Raw genomic sequence first — 13,292 nt, forward strand, 5'->3', positions numbered from 1 at the left:
CTTTATTTCTTTCACAATGCATGTGATCTGCTCTATAAGCGGTAAAAACACATGAGTCCCACACGTGCACAGAACAGCCCATCACCCATTCTGAAGTGCACACAGATCTGTCTTTTATCGCAGCCTTTTGCAGTTTTATAATCACATATCACCATATTGCCATGTTGGTGTTATTTTGATAAATTTTGCTGTCCTGAAGGATAGTGAAATGAGTCTACTGATGTGCTTTTTATTAAACTTAATGGCCAAATAAAAAGCACATTAAAATCATCGTGATATTCACAATATTGCTTAATTTTATATCGTCAAGCAAAATATCGCGATAATATCATGAATCTTCAATATATCGCCCAGCCCTATGATCTATCGAGTTTTAAATCAAGAAAACAGACCTCCCTACCCTAAACCTTTAAGTGATAGCTCACCCAAAAATGAAAATTATCTCATCATTTACTCAGCCTCATGCCATCCCAGGTGTGTATGACTTTCTTCCTTCTGCAGAACACATTTAAAGAAAAATAGAAACATATCTCAGCTCAGTAGTTTCTTTCAAATGAAAGTGAATGGTGATCCGACCTTTGAAGCTCCAAAAAGAACAGACAGTCAGCATAAACGTCATCCATACGACTCCACTGGTTAAATTAATGTCTTCTAAAGAAAAACGATTGCTTTTGTTGCGAAAAAGATCTAATAAGTACTTTTTAACTATAAATCGTCGCTTCCTGTTCGCAGCAGTACGCGTGTATGGCATAATTGTGTTGGCATGTTCACGCAAGAACAGATGCACGTGTGACACACCAGGAAGAGCGGTGCTGTTTACAATTGAGTAGGAAGAATGCTGTACAGAAGCTCTGTTGGTTTTGGTTTAGATCTGTATCTGTTTGTTAAATCACAATGGGGCGTTTGTGTGCTCATCCGGGATATCTCAACTGAGAGAAAAGTGTGATGTTACATCCATAACATGCCAACGCGAATACGTCACACGAGGCCACGTGATCTCCGTCCTCTCATGAATGCGTATACTACTGCTGACCAGAAGCAATGATCTATAGTTAAAAAGTACTTCAATGTTGATCTTTTTCCCACTAAAAGCAAGTCGTATGAATGACGTTTATGATGACTGTCTGTTCTTTTTGGAGCTTCAAAGGTCGGATCACCATTCACATGCATTTTAAGGACCTACTGAGCTGAGATATGTTTCTATTTAATGTGTTCTGATGAAGAAAGAAAGTCATACACACCTGGGATGGCATGGGGGTGAGTAAATGATAAGAGAATTTTTATGTTTTGGGCGAATTATCCCTTTAAACCTACAATGGCGGCCAAAAGTTTGGAATAATGTACAGATTTTGCTGTTTCAGATGGAAATTGGTACTTTCGTAAGTGGCATTCAACTGATCACAATGTATAGTCAGGACATTACTGATGTAAAAAGCACCATCACTATTTGATTAAGAAGTTCTGAACATTTGTTTCAAATTGTAATAGTAATTTTTCACATTATTAATGTCCTGACTATATAGTACATTGTGATCAGTTGAATGCCACTTTGGTGAATAAAAGTACCAATTTCTTTCCATAAGAGCAAAATCTGTACATTATTCCAAACTTTTGGCCACCAGTGTAAACCTAACCAAAAGTATCATAAAAAGCAAATGTGAGATGAAAAACACAATAGCTGAAGCAACCACACCATTTTGTGGCTCACGTGTTGACTCGTGTGCTCTTACAAGCTTATAAATGTAGTTGGTTATGTAATGCAACTGTGATTCTATGATACCAGGTTGGACATTTTGTCTGTATATTCTGCATAAAGACCCAGATATACTTCATAAGAAATCAAAGAACAAATGGGTATGGTGTCATTTAGAACAAAGTCTGTCCAAAAAGAAGGTATTTTTGCTTTTGTTTTTATTGGTTCATAACAGCCTGGGCAAACTTTTAGGAAAACTTCTAACCGGCTGCTAAACACTTTCTTACAGTAATTGGTCCACATCATCGCTAGGTGTGACCTGAAGCTCCACCTACTACTTTGTTGACATTGTTCAGTCAGTATTCAGCATGCACACACCGGCGTACAGAGTTATTAGTGAGCTGGTGCAAATGAATCAGTGTCATCATAAATTACAATAATGGTGTGTAATCGGCACATATTATGGCCACGTATAGCGTATTAACGTCATGAATTCAGAATGTAAACAAGACAAATTAAACATTTTCTACTGCATATGTTTTACTTTAATTCATCATCGGGTGGTTAAATCAACATCTTTTACTGACTCATAGAATAAAGTCATTGATAAAACATTTTTAAGTTTTAAATGTAGCATCCTCATACTTAAATGCTCCTCTAAACGCCTCCCACAGCGGTCTGGTGGGTGTCTGGATGTTCGGAAATAGTATACCGTTGCTCAGCTGTTTAGGGGCCATTTACACGACAACGTTTTCAACTAAAAACTGAAAACTTTTAATATGTTTTGGCTGTTCGTTTACACGACAACGGCGTTTTGGGGCCTGAAAACGCAAACTTTTGAAAACGGGTTTCAAAGTGCAAGTTTTTGAAAATGATGCCATTATCGTCTCCGTGTAAACATACAAAAATGCGAATTTGTGAAAACAATGACGTCATGCACATGAGTATTACGTGTTCAGTCTATAGGCATGCGCGCCAGTACTTCAAAACAACACGCGAGACATTCAAAACTACAATGGGGGACTACAGGACTGTGTTTGTGCTTCTCAAGATTTTGAGTTTATTGACATTTCTCCAGCAAAGTAATTGTAGTAATAAAGAAACCTCATCGTCCGTCCAGACAAAATTGCTCGATGCTTTCTCCATCTTCATTGTTTGTATTCACCGCTCTGTGGAAGAATGCTTATATGCGCAGGCGCGTAGTGTTTCTTTACAAAGTGACATCTCCAACTACTGGCCTGGCATGCATAATACAGCATTTTTAGTCGTTTTCGCGGATCCGTGTGAACGGGGATTGTTTTGACAACGTTGTCGTCTGTACGTGAAACTTTTCAAAAATGCAAAGGAAAAACTTTTTCGTTTTTAGTACATCGTTGCCGTGTAAACGTACCCTTAGAATTTCTTTTAACCCCTGAACGAAGAACGAAGATGAACTTCTCCGGAAGTATATCGGGGCTTTTATGCAAAAAAGTGCTGAGAATCTGACAGTCATTATCTAAACCAGCAGGGGTCGGCATGTGTGTCATGGTAAAGAGGAGAAAAGTTTCAGCAAAAATCTTTATACTAGTACTAATCTGAAAACACAGATGAAAATACATAATTCTGCAGCAGAAAGAGTCAAGTTCTTCAGGGATAGTTTTGCATTGTGTCAGACTGCAGTGGCCAGCAGACTCATGCTGTTAAACAACTGGGCTTATCATTCACTCACCCTTATGCCGTTTTAATCTCATATGACGTTCTTTCTTCTGCGGAACACAAACAAAGATATTTTGATGGAGATATCATGTGTTTGTTTCCATAGTGAAAACATGTGCAGCACCATCAATCCTCCGAGCAATTATAAGATCAAGTTTAATAATAAATTGGATTACTGGCAGCACAACCTGCAGTATGATATATTGTATACACATCCATGCTGGCATTTGATAACATTTTTTTTCTAAGGCTGCTTCCACAATAATCCAGATACATTTGAAAACAGAGTTTTCATTTTCTAAACACTCCCCATCCACATTGCTGTTGTCAGACGTTTTCTAAATGTTGCTCGTCCACACTGAAATGTCTGAAAACACCTTCTGCAAGGGGCCTGGGTAGCTCAGTGGTAAAAGACGCTGGCTATCACCCCTGGAGTTCTTTAGTTTGCTAGTTCGAATCCCAGGGTGTGCTGAGTTACTCCAGCCAGAGTCCAACCAAATTGGCCCAGTTGCTAGGGAGGGTAGAGTCACATGGGGTAACCTCCTCGTGGTCACTATAATGTGGTTCGTTCTCAGTGGGGCGTGTGGTGAGTTGAGCGTGGATGACGCGGTGGATGGCGTGAAGCCTCCACACGCGCTATGTCTCCGTGGCAATGCGCTCAACAAGCTACAAGATAAGATGTGTGGGTTGGTGGTCTCAGACGCAGAGTCAACTGGGATTCGTCCTCCACCACCCAGATTGAGGCAAATCACTACGTGACCACAAGGACTTAAAAAAAAAAAATGCATTAGGAATTGGGCATTCCAAAATTGGGTGAAAAAGGAAAAAAATAAATAAATACCCTTTCTGCGCATGCAGGGGGAAAAGAGTAAGAATCGTGGCCCTGCATCATTTCCATGTACGGTCTGAAACCCAATTGTCCTTATGTTCCAAGTAAACTTTCTGTTGCCTTTGAAGGAATGCAATGTGAAGGTTGTACAAAATACAAAGTAAAAGTTATCTTTAACAATGGGTGTTTCTAAATCAGCTCCTTATGTCGTGAATCAGTATATCGTGAACACGAATTCGGGTACTGGGAAGGGTGTTTATCCACTGGACATTGGGACACTTATGACTCAATTACTTGCGACACGATAACGAGCCTGCGCACTCAAGCACAGCTGTTATTAATCCGCAAAGGGTCCATTTTTGCTGGCCAAAACATAGCAAAATTAATGAATTTTTAAATGATAACGTATTAGCGTGGACGTGGCCTAATACTGTCAAAAAAGGTCTCCAAAATATCACATTGGTTCTAACCTTATCCTTATGCAAAAGCTTCCTCCTCTTTTGTCTTTATTCCATAATATATGGTAAATGTGGAGAGACTCCACACAAGCAAAGGCAAAGACATTGACCATGTTTACGTGCGCAAAAGAAAACAGTTTATTCCAGGTTTTTTGCAAAAAGAAGCATTCTCTCTCCGCGGCATCCACGCACAACTCACCACGCGCCCCACCGAGAGCGAACCACATTATAACGACCACGAGGAGGTTAACCCATGTGACTCTACCCTCCCTAGCAACCGGGCCAATTTGGTTACTTAGGAGACCTGGCTGGAGTCACTCAGCACCCTGGATTCGAACTCGCGACTCCAGGGATGGTAGTCAGCGTCAATACTCGTTCAGCTACCCAGGCCCTCTATTGTTACAGGTTTTTGAAGGGTGCGCATGTTTGAACAGACTGGATAAAAAACGTCTTTGGATGGAGCCCAACAACAAGTCAACAAAACATTTTTGGGAGTACAGTGGGAAAAGCACATACACTATAAACTATTCTCATTTATACACACCAATGTAAAATATTGATGGTCCCTCATGTTCACGTATATGCGCTTGTACATCGAGGGAATCCCAGAGTTTTGCGTTAGAGGAAAACCCCATTATTATTTCATTGCATGGAAAGTTAAGGAAACAAACACAGCAACAACTCTGGCATTTCTGGAAATAAAGCAAAGCAATGGGGAATAAAAGTGTGAAGTCTTCCTCGGATATTGTTTTTTTTTTTTTTTTTTTTTACACAAGTGTCACGGGAAAATTACATTGCTGTGGAGAAAGCTGCTTACTGATCGACGCATGTATACAGGAGTAAAGAGTACGCTACTTATACAGTACATGTAAATGGGAACACTGTTTTCTCGCAATAAGCCGCTTTCTGGTGTCCATGTAAATGTAGTCATAGACAGTACAACAATACAGGCTTCTACCACCAAAAATGTGAAGGACTATTTTACATTTTAAAAGGCGGTTTGCCACTGCATCCATGCACACAGCTGAATTGGTTACAATGCTCCGCTTTAGTCCGCTGCACAAAGACTTTACTTAATGGGAGAAGAAATAAATGGAATGCTGTAATCGACACTTTTCATGATTAATTAATTGTGGCAGTAGTAAGCAGTTCAGTTCATCGATAAATAATCTATTAATATCGTGAACCCAAGATATGCAGGCTCACGTTGCTCTGAACTAACCCATCTATAGTTAAAAAGATCGCACTGGAAATCAACATGCTGCTTCCGAATGTTCATGTACCCTGAAGTCGACCCCATTCTACCGAATTACTGACAAGCGGCATCCCCCATCAGACATTTCGGCGTCAATTTAATTGTGTTGTCTGTGGCGTAACTGGTCTGAGATATGGGTTCTGGTCCTGTGGAAACCAGGAAGTAATCTAATTCTCATAAACAATGGGGAGCATGATTTCTTTCATTCGCTCTAAAATTAGCTACATTTTTACTCCACTGACAGTTAGGTTTAAGGTTGGGGTTAGGGTGTATGGTAAATAAAATATGCATTCCTGTTGACTGTATTACATCATTTACAAATAAAAATAAAACTTACTTTTGGCACCACTCTGTGGACAATTCACCTCGACAACACTTCCGGCTTCAGTCACTGGTAGAGGTCTGCAACCCGAGCCGAGCCCGACGGGACCCGAGAAACTGTCGGGTTTCGGGCTGGGTTCGGGTCAGTTTTTCCAAGTATGACTTAGAGTTTGGGTCAGGTTCCAGAAATTCCGGCCCGGAACGGACATTTCAAAGTAGAATATACTGGCTGTAGCACTGTTTTCGGAGGAGCCAGTATTTCAACTTAGCATGTTTCCTAAATCTCTGATAACATATTATGATATGGCACTTTTCCACTGCACGTTACCGTTCGACTCGACTCGACTCTGTTTGCTTTATGTTTCTGAGCTTGCTTTTCCACTGCAGTTTAGTGCAGCCTCAACGTGGGTGGGATTATAGGCTGATCGTCATAGTTGCGCCGCCTCTACTGCCGTGACATCATCTTAAACGCAACACAAACACACAACAAAGCAGTAGCTGGTCAACTAAATAAAGTGAAGCTTTCAAGCAAAAAAATAGAGTTAACGTACCATCAACAGGGCACTCTCCCTCCCATTGCTCGCCGATCTATTGCCATAGATAGCGTCCATTTGGTCAAACCACTTCCAATTACTTCTGTTTGAACCACTCCCGCTGTTTTGGTCCTTGATGGTTCTGTAGTCACTTTTAAGTTTTTTTAACCTTTCCCTACACTGTTGGTAGGTCCGGTGGTCGCCGTGTGTGGCCAACAGCTGCTGAGACACTGCTGAGACACTTCCTGAAAGACTTTTTCGTTTTGCGTCGCCCATTCCAGCTCTTGTTGGATCCTCTCCTCGGCTACTAACGAGAGGAACGTCTGCACCTCGTTTATTGACCACGGCGTGGTTTTGCGCACAGCCATTTCTTTTTACGATTCGAAAGTCACGTGAACAAATGATACTGCTATCGCTGTTGCTAACTTTAAAACTAGCGGGTTGATGTCCCATGTCGCAAATCCAGTGAATCTGGTAGTGACGATTCTCTCAGTGACCAATCAGTGATCTGCAGGGTTTTGACATCACATTTAGTATTGGCTCGGCTCGCTTGGAACCTCAACCAAGGTGTTACTAAAACAAGTACCAGGTACCAGGTACTATCCACAGTGGAAAACCCCCAAAAAGTGAGCAGAGTCGAGTCGAGCCGTACCATGCAGTGGAAAAGCTCCAATAATTTTATGCTTTAGTACAGTAAATATATTACATATTGCACCTTTAATGTGACTGTTACACTGTTACACATGATTTGTTGCTCTGATACCAAAATTTTGGTTTTGGTACAATAACCAGCACTGGTACCTCTGTACCCATACTAAATAGATACTTCGGCAACAAATAAATAGTCTCAGATTACTGATGAAATTACACAGAAAAGGACTTGATTAAAAGAACTGCATAAAGTCTTGCAAATTCTGCATTTTCCATTTTAATTTTTCTGGATTTCATGTTTTATGTTTTAATTAAATGTTATCATCAAAAAATAAAACATTAATCAAATAAAATATAATAATGAACACGGGTTGTGTTCGGGTTTCATTTTAAGGCCTGTGCAGACCTCTAGCAACCGGTGGCAGTGGTTCCAATTCCGGTTAGCAGAGACAAATTCTGCCGCAGAACTTTCGACCTCCTTTTGCTGAATTTTGAGCGTTGGACTGGCAACTTAAAGGTTGCAGGTTTAAACCCTGGTATGAATGATCCAAGAATTACACAATGAATGGAGAATTACACAATTTGTTTTTAAGCCTATCAAGTATGTAAAGTTTATTAAGTGAGCAGTCCATGAACTTAACACACTCCTTTATAGCTCAGACACAATAAGAGGCCTTAACATATTGCATATTTATATATATTATTTTTTATTGTATACTGTGTATTCTATATTGTGTATTGTATACTGTACATTGTAAGTTATTATTTGTATATTGTGTTATGTGTAATTATGTGTATATTAGATTTTAAATTGTGCTGTGTAAATCTGATGTTTATTGTAAATCGGTATATGTCTCATCACTGTCACGACTGACCCACTGTTGCACTTGTGTATATGGTTGTGTGACAATAAAGTGATTTGATTTTATATGATAACAGTGTGTAAGCATGCAAAATTGGGTTCTCTTCCACCAGGCCTCAGGTCAGTTAATCAGCTGTGGTCAGCGCAGTGTTGAACTGGAGGGGCTTTTTTTGCTAAGTCCAGTGTGTCGATGCAGGAGTGAGTTTAGCTAATGGAGAGCGCTCTGCACCCCCGATAAGTTTGAGCCACTCACTTGCAATCAGCTTCAAATGTGAATGGGCCTCTCTGTCTCTTTGCACACATGCATTATGGTTCTGGCAACAAATGCACACAACTGTCACATGGGACTATTAAAACCAGCAGAGGAATGTATCACAAATTCAGAGGATTTGGGGATACACACTCGCTATCTTACAATTCATAACATGCCAGCTCTGAATTTTACAGCCTGATCTCATGAAAATTACGTGACTGTGGTGACATTTTCGCAGTATCGCAGCAGTTCTGAGGTGAACTCAGTTCTGTTCTCCCAAACAGACAAGGTGCTCTTCTGGACTCGTACCCCAGTCCTTTGCATCGCAACGGCAATGCTCTGTCAGTTGAACCACCGCGCAATTTGATCACACTCTAACAAGCTTGCAAATGTACAGTAGTTGATTATGTAAAGCAAATGTTAAAATGTATTGCCTATGTGTTAGATGTCCTAAGATAGCATTGTGTGAGGAACAGGGCAAAAAGTAAGTGTTTATTAGCTGATAATCTTCCATTTTACTCGTGATTTGTGTGAAAGTGAATAAAAGTCATTGTAGCGATTCTTGTGTCTATTTCGCCGCGATACATACAATGAGCTACGTAAAAATAATTTTGAAAAGACACTTTCATTCGGATGCAGACTCTGATAGTGTGACATTCTAGTTAAAGTGGTACACATCTAATAATCATCTAATCAATCCTGGACTTGTTGAGTGCTGAGCATACACAGTACTGCTTTAACACAGAGAGTTGCATAAAAGAAGCGTTGAAAAAGCCATTCATTCATTCATCAGTCAGGACAGACTGTGTAACACAAGGCTGTTACTGTTGCAATTACATCAAAGCATTGAAGCCAACACCTGAACTCAAAAGAGGTGAAATAAAGGGGGGAAATAACAGTTGTTAGATTGACTGGCTGTCCCATCCAAAGACAGCTTTAAACATCCATACAATATAAAAATAAAACAAATACACATTTGCTAAATTTGCACACATGCAACAACACTGAGTTATGTGAAGTGTGCCATTGCGGAAGTCTGTGAGAAACATTATATACAGTCAAGTCACGCTGTTCTGAATTAGATGAAGACTGGTCAAGAATTGCCGTCTGTGGCTCAAAACCTAGTCAGGTGCCTACCTGGACAGCATTTTTGGAGCATCAAAGGAGCGCGCAGCATTTTTGGGCAGTATAAGCGCTTGCATTAGCCATCAAAGGTGAATTAAGCTAAAAACAACAACGACAACAACAAAAAGAATTTATTTATTTTTGCAATCATTTGAGCATGCAACCTTTTTGGCATCATACTGAGCTGACTATGTGCGCGTGAACTGAGCTGACTCGAATCGCGCCTATGAAGCCCAAAAATATTGACTAGGTAGGGAGCTCACTAGGTTTTGAAACACAGCCGTTGTGTCCGCGACACAAAGACTAGTCCAGATGAGGAATGTTACAATGTAAATCAGAACCGAGACCGAGACGTTCAAAAGAGCGAGAACTTTAACTGCCCTCAGATTCGTTTCTACTCAATAAATAACCGGCGAGCTCCATACAAACCATATATACTCCGAGAACTTACTAAAGTAATGTGTAACTTTTAAATGGCCCTTCTTCCGAGCAGAAATGCAAAATAAGACACTTTAACAGTCGTTTCATGTAAACTTTCCCTCAGAGAAATAAAGTCTCGTGTACTCACAGGATTGTTGTCTGTGGAAGAATAGCAGGTACAGTTTCCAGGTTTAAATGCATACATCTGACAGTGGTACGGAAACATAAACAGCGGCTCGGACACGAGAACACCCGGGACGGGCCACTGTTGAGAAGCAACACGGCGAGTGCACTTAAAAAGCAAGGTAAGTTTCGGACAGTCCTCAACGCCATGGCCGGCCAGTGAGCCGCAAGAACAGTGTGCAGGAATCGAGCAGTCCTGTGGAAAGTAGGGCAGTGTTACAGCCTGCGTACTAGACCAAGCACAGTCCCCTCAATCATTCTCAGGATAAAAGCCCATCCTTCTGAAGTTTCGCCTACTACATACTTCAAAGTACGTGCGTTACCGAAGTTGGCTACTGGACTAAAGTACGCAAAATGAAGCACTAAACTTAAACTTAAAAAAAAAAATGTAGGATTAGCCATTAATTTAGAAATAATTAATTGAAAATTAAAAGCTAAATAATAAAAAATTTCAATGTAATGTAATGTAATATTCCATGAAAACACAACATTATTGTTTTGTGTACAAAATAATTTTTTAAGCATTTATCAAAAAGAAAAAAAGAAAAAAGTAAATAAATAAATGAAAATATTAATTTAAAATAATAATGAAAAAGTGTATTTTTTTGCTCATAAAACATAACTGTAAAACTTTACAATAAGGTAGGGGCGGACTGGCCATAGGGAGAACCAGGACTTTTCCCGGTGGGCCAGCCGCGAAATGGTGCCGAACGGGCAGCGATAAGCTGAAACAGGCTGCCGCGTTATGCTGAACGGGCCGCGACTGGCTGAAGAGGGCCACAAAATGGTGCCGCGATATGCTGAAGGTGGCTGCGATATGCAGAAAAGGATCAAATACTGCCGACTGGTAAAATCCAGGGCCGATTTCTCTTCCCAGTCCGCCCATGCAATAAGGTTCCATATGTTAACATTAGTTAACAGGGTTGGAGAGTAACGGAATACATGTAACGGGAATAGGTATTTAAAATTCAAAATATAAGTAACTGTATTCCACTACAGTTACAGTTTAAATCATTGGTATTTAGAATACAGTTACATTCAAAAAGTATTTTGATTACTGAAGAGATTACTTTGCATTTTATTGTCATTTGTTTCATTTAATATTTAATCCTTTCAGGTGGAAAACATTTATACTTATAAATGATGCAATCCAAAGTGCATTTGAACAGCGGTGAAACACTTTGTTATGATGTGTTACATTCATACGAGCAGACAGAGAAGTAAGTTTGAAGTAAGTTTGGAGCAGAAGAAATAGAAATAAACCTTGTATAAATTGTCAGCTTTACGCTAAGCTAAAACGCTATTTCTAGCCATTTTACATGCACATGTTACCAGACATGATCATATTTTTTTATCAAGAAAATTCACGTTGGATCATAATTTCTTTTTTTCTAGTAAGACCTTTGATATTAGGGCAAAAGTCATATTCTTAATAATAATTTTTGTATTGTTTTCCTGTAAAAATATCTAAAAATCCTTAAAACAAGATCAGTTTGATTTATCTTGTTTTAGAAACAACACTGCATAAGATATTTATGTTTTTCAGAGAATGTATTTTTAACATGTGTATTTTGTCTTACTGTACTGGCAGAGTTTTTATAGTCAAAACAAGTGAAAAAATCTACCAGTGCTGAAGAAGTAATCCAAAGTATTTAGAATACGTTACTGACCTTGAGTAATCTAACGGAATACATTACAAATTACATTTTACAGCATGTATTCTGTAATCTGTAGTGGAAAACATTTCAAAAGTAACCCTCACAACCCTGCTATTAGTTAATGCATTAGGTATCAGTGAACAATATGCTTATATTTTTGCAGCATTTAATGCTTTGTTAATGCTAGTTAATAAAAATACAATTATTTATTGTTAGTTCATGTTAGTTCATAATGCATTAACTAATGTTAACATACAATTTATATTATTATATGTTGAGATTAACATTAACCAAGATTAATAAATGCTGTAAAGGTATTGTTTATTGTTAGTTAACTACTGTTAACCAACAAACTTACTGTACCTGGTCTTATGCCAAAATAAACGGAGAAATTTGTGTCCAGAGGGCGCTGTTCAGTAACTTCTTTTGTAATTGCGCGTCTGGTACTTATTCCAAAACATGATCATTGATGACCCCTGATGGCTAGATAAGGTAGGAATGCACATATAAAAATACTCAATGCATAAATTGTACTAAAAGTTTGTGGATGTCTTTTAGTAGTATTTTTAATACTACATAGCTTGGTTTAAAGAAATAACAAACTTAAGCATGGCATTTTTATTAAAGGAAATGTTGTCTTCATTGTCAGAAAAAAAATATATGGTTGAATATCATTTCAAAATAAAATAAAAAAATAAAATAAAAATAATTTCACATAAAAGATTAATGCTAAGTTTAGGACCATTAAGATGTTTTGCACTGTGGCATTTTTCATCATAATTAAAGAAATAGTTCACCAAAGTGTAATCGAGCTTGAAACCATGATCGCCAAGGAGACTGCAGATGTCAAGATTTATAATGAAAAATGTGTTATATTTGTTCTCACACTAAACCATTAGGATCACTTCAGAAGACATTGATTAAACCACTGGAGTCTTATGGAATAATCCTTTAAATTTTATGATTGCAAATTGAATACATTGTGGAAAAAAAAACATTTTCTCAGGTCATATTTGCAATAAAATAAAATTAAAGAAATTATATATATATATACAGTTGTGCTCAAAAGTTTGCATTTGTCATTGATTTTGAAAATATGACTGATTATGCATGTCTTTTATTTAAGGATAGTGATCATATGAAGCCATTTATTATCACATAGTTGTTTGGCTCCTTTTTCATTCATAATGATAACAGAAATCACCCAAATGGCCCTGATCAAAAGTTTACACACCCTTGAATGTTTGGCCTTGTTACAGACACACAAGGTGACACACACAGGTTTAAATGGCAATTAAAGGTTAATTTCCCACACCTGTGGCTTTTTAAATTGCAATTAGTGTCTGTGTATAAATA

General features: G+C 38.6%; 1 protein-coding gene across 2 annotated transcripts in view; it reads right to left on the reverse strand.

Annotated features, from left to right (window-relative positions):
• Positions 1 to 10,544, reverse strand: part of LOC127455347 (peroxidasin homolog) — a 103,285-nt gene extending 92,741 nt beyond the window's left edge. The window contains exon 1 of one of the 2 annotated variants that reach the window (XR_007899662.1): positions 10,244 to 10,544. Coding sequence is in view for 1 of the 2 variants with exons in the window: in XM_051723161.1 (XP_051579121.1) it covers positions 10,244 to 10,428 (185 nt within the window). In the remaining variant the exon portion in view is untranslated. The remainder of the gene's footprint in view (positions 1 to 10,243) is intronic. The other variant, XM_051723161.1, reaches the window with a different exon arrangement.
• Positions 10,545 to 13,292: the final 2,748 nt, after the last annotated feature.

This window comes from Myxocyprinus asiaticus, chromosome 17 (assembly GCF_019703515.2).
Source record: "Myxocyprinus asiaticus isolate MX2 ecotype Aquarium Trade chromosome 17, UBuf_Myxa_2, whole genome shotgun sequence".
Lineage (NCBI taxonomy): Eukaryota > Metazoa > Chordata > Actinopteri > Cypriniformes > Catostomidae > Myxocyprinus > Myxocyprinus asiaticus.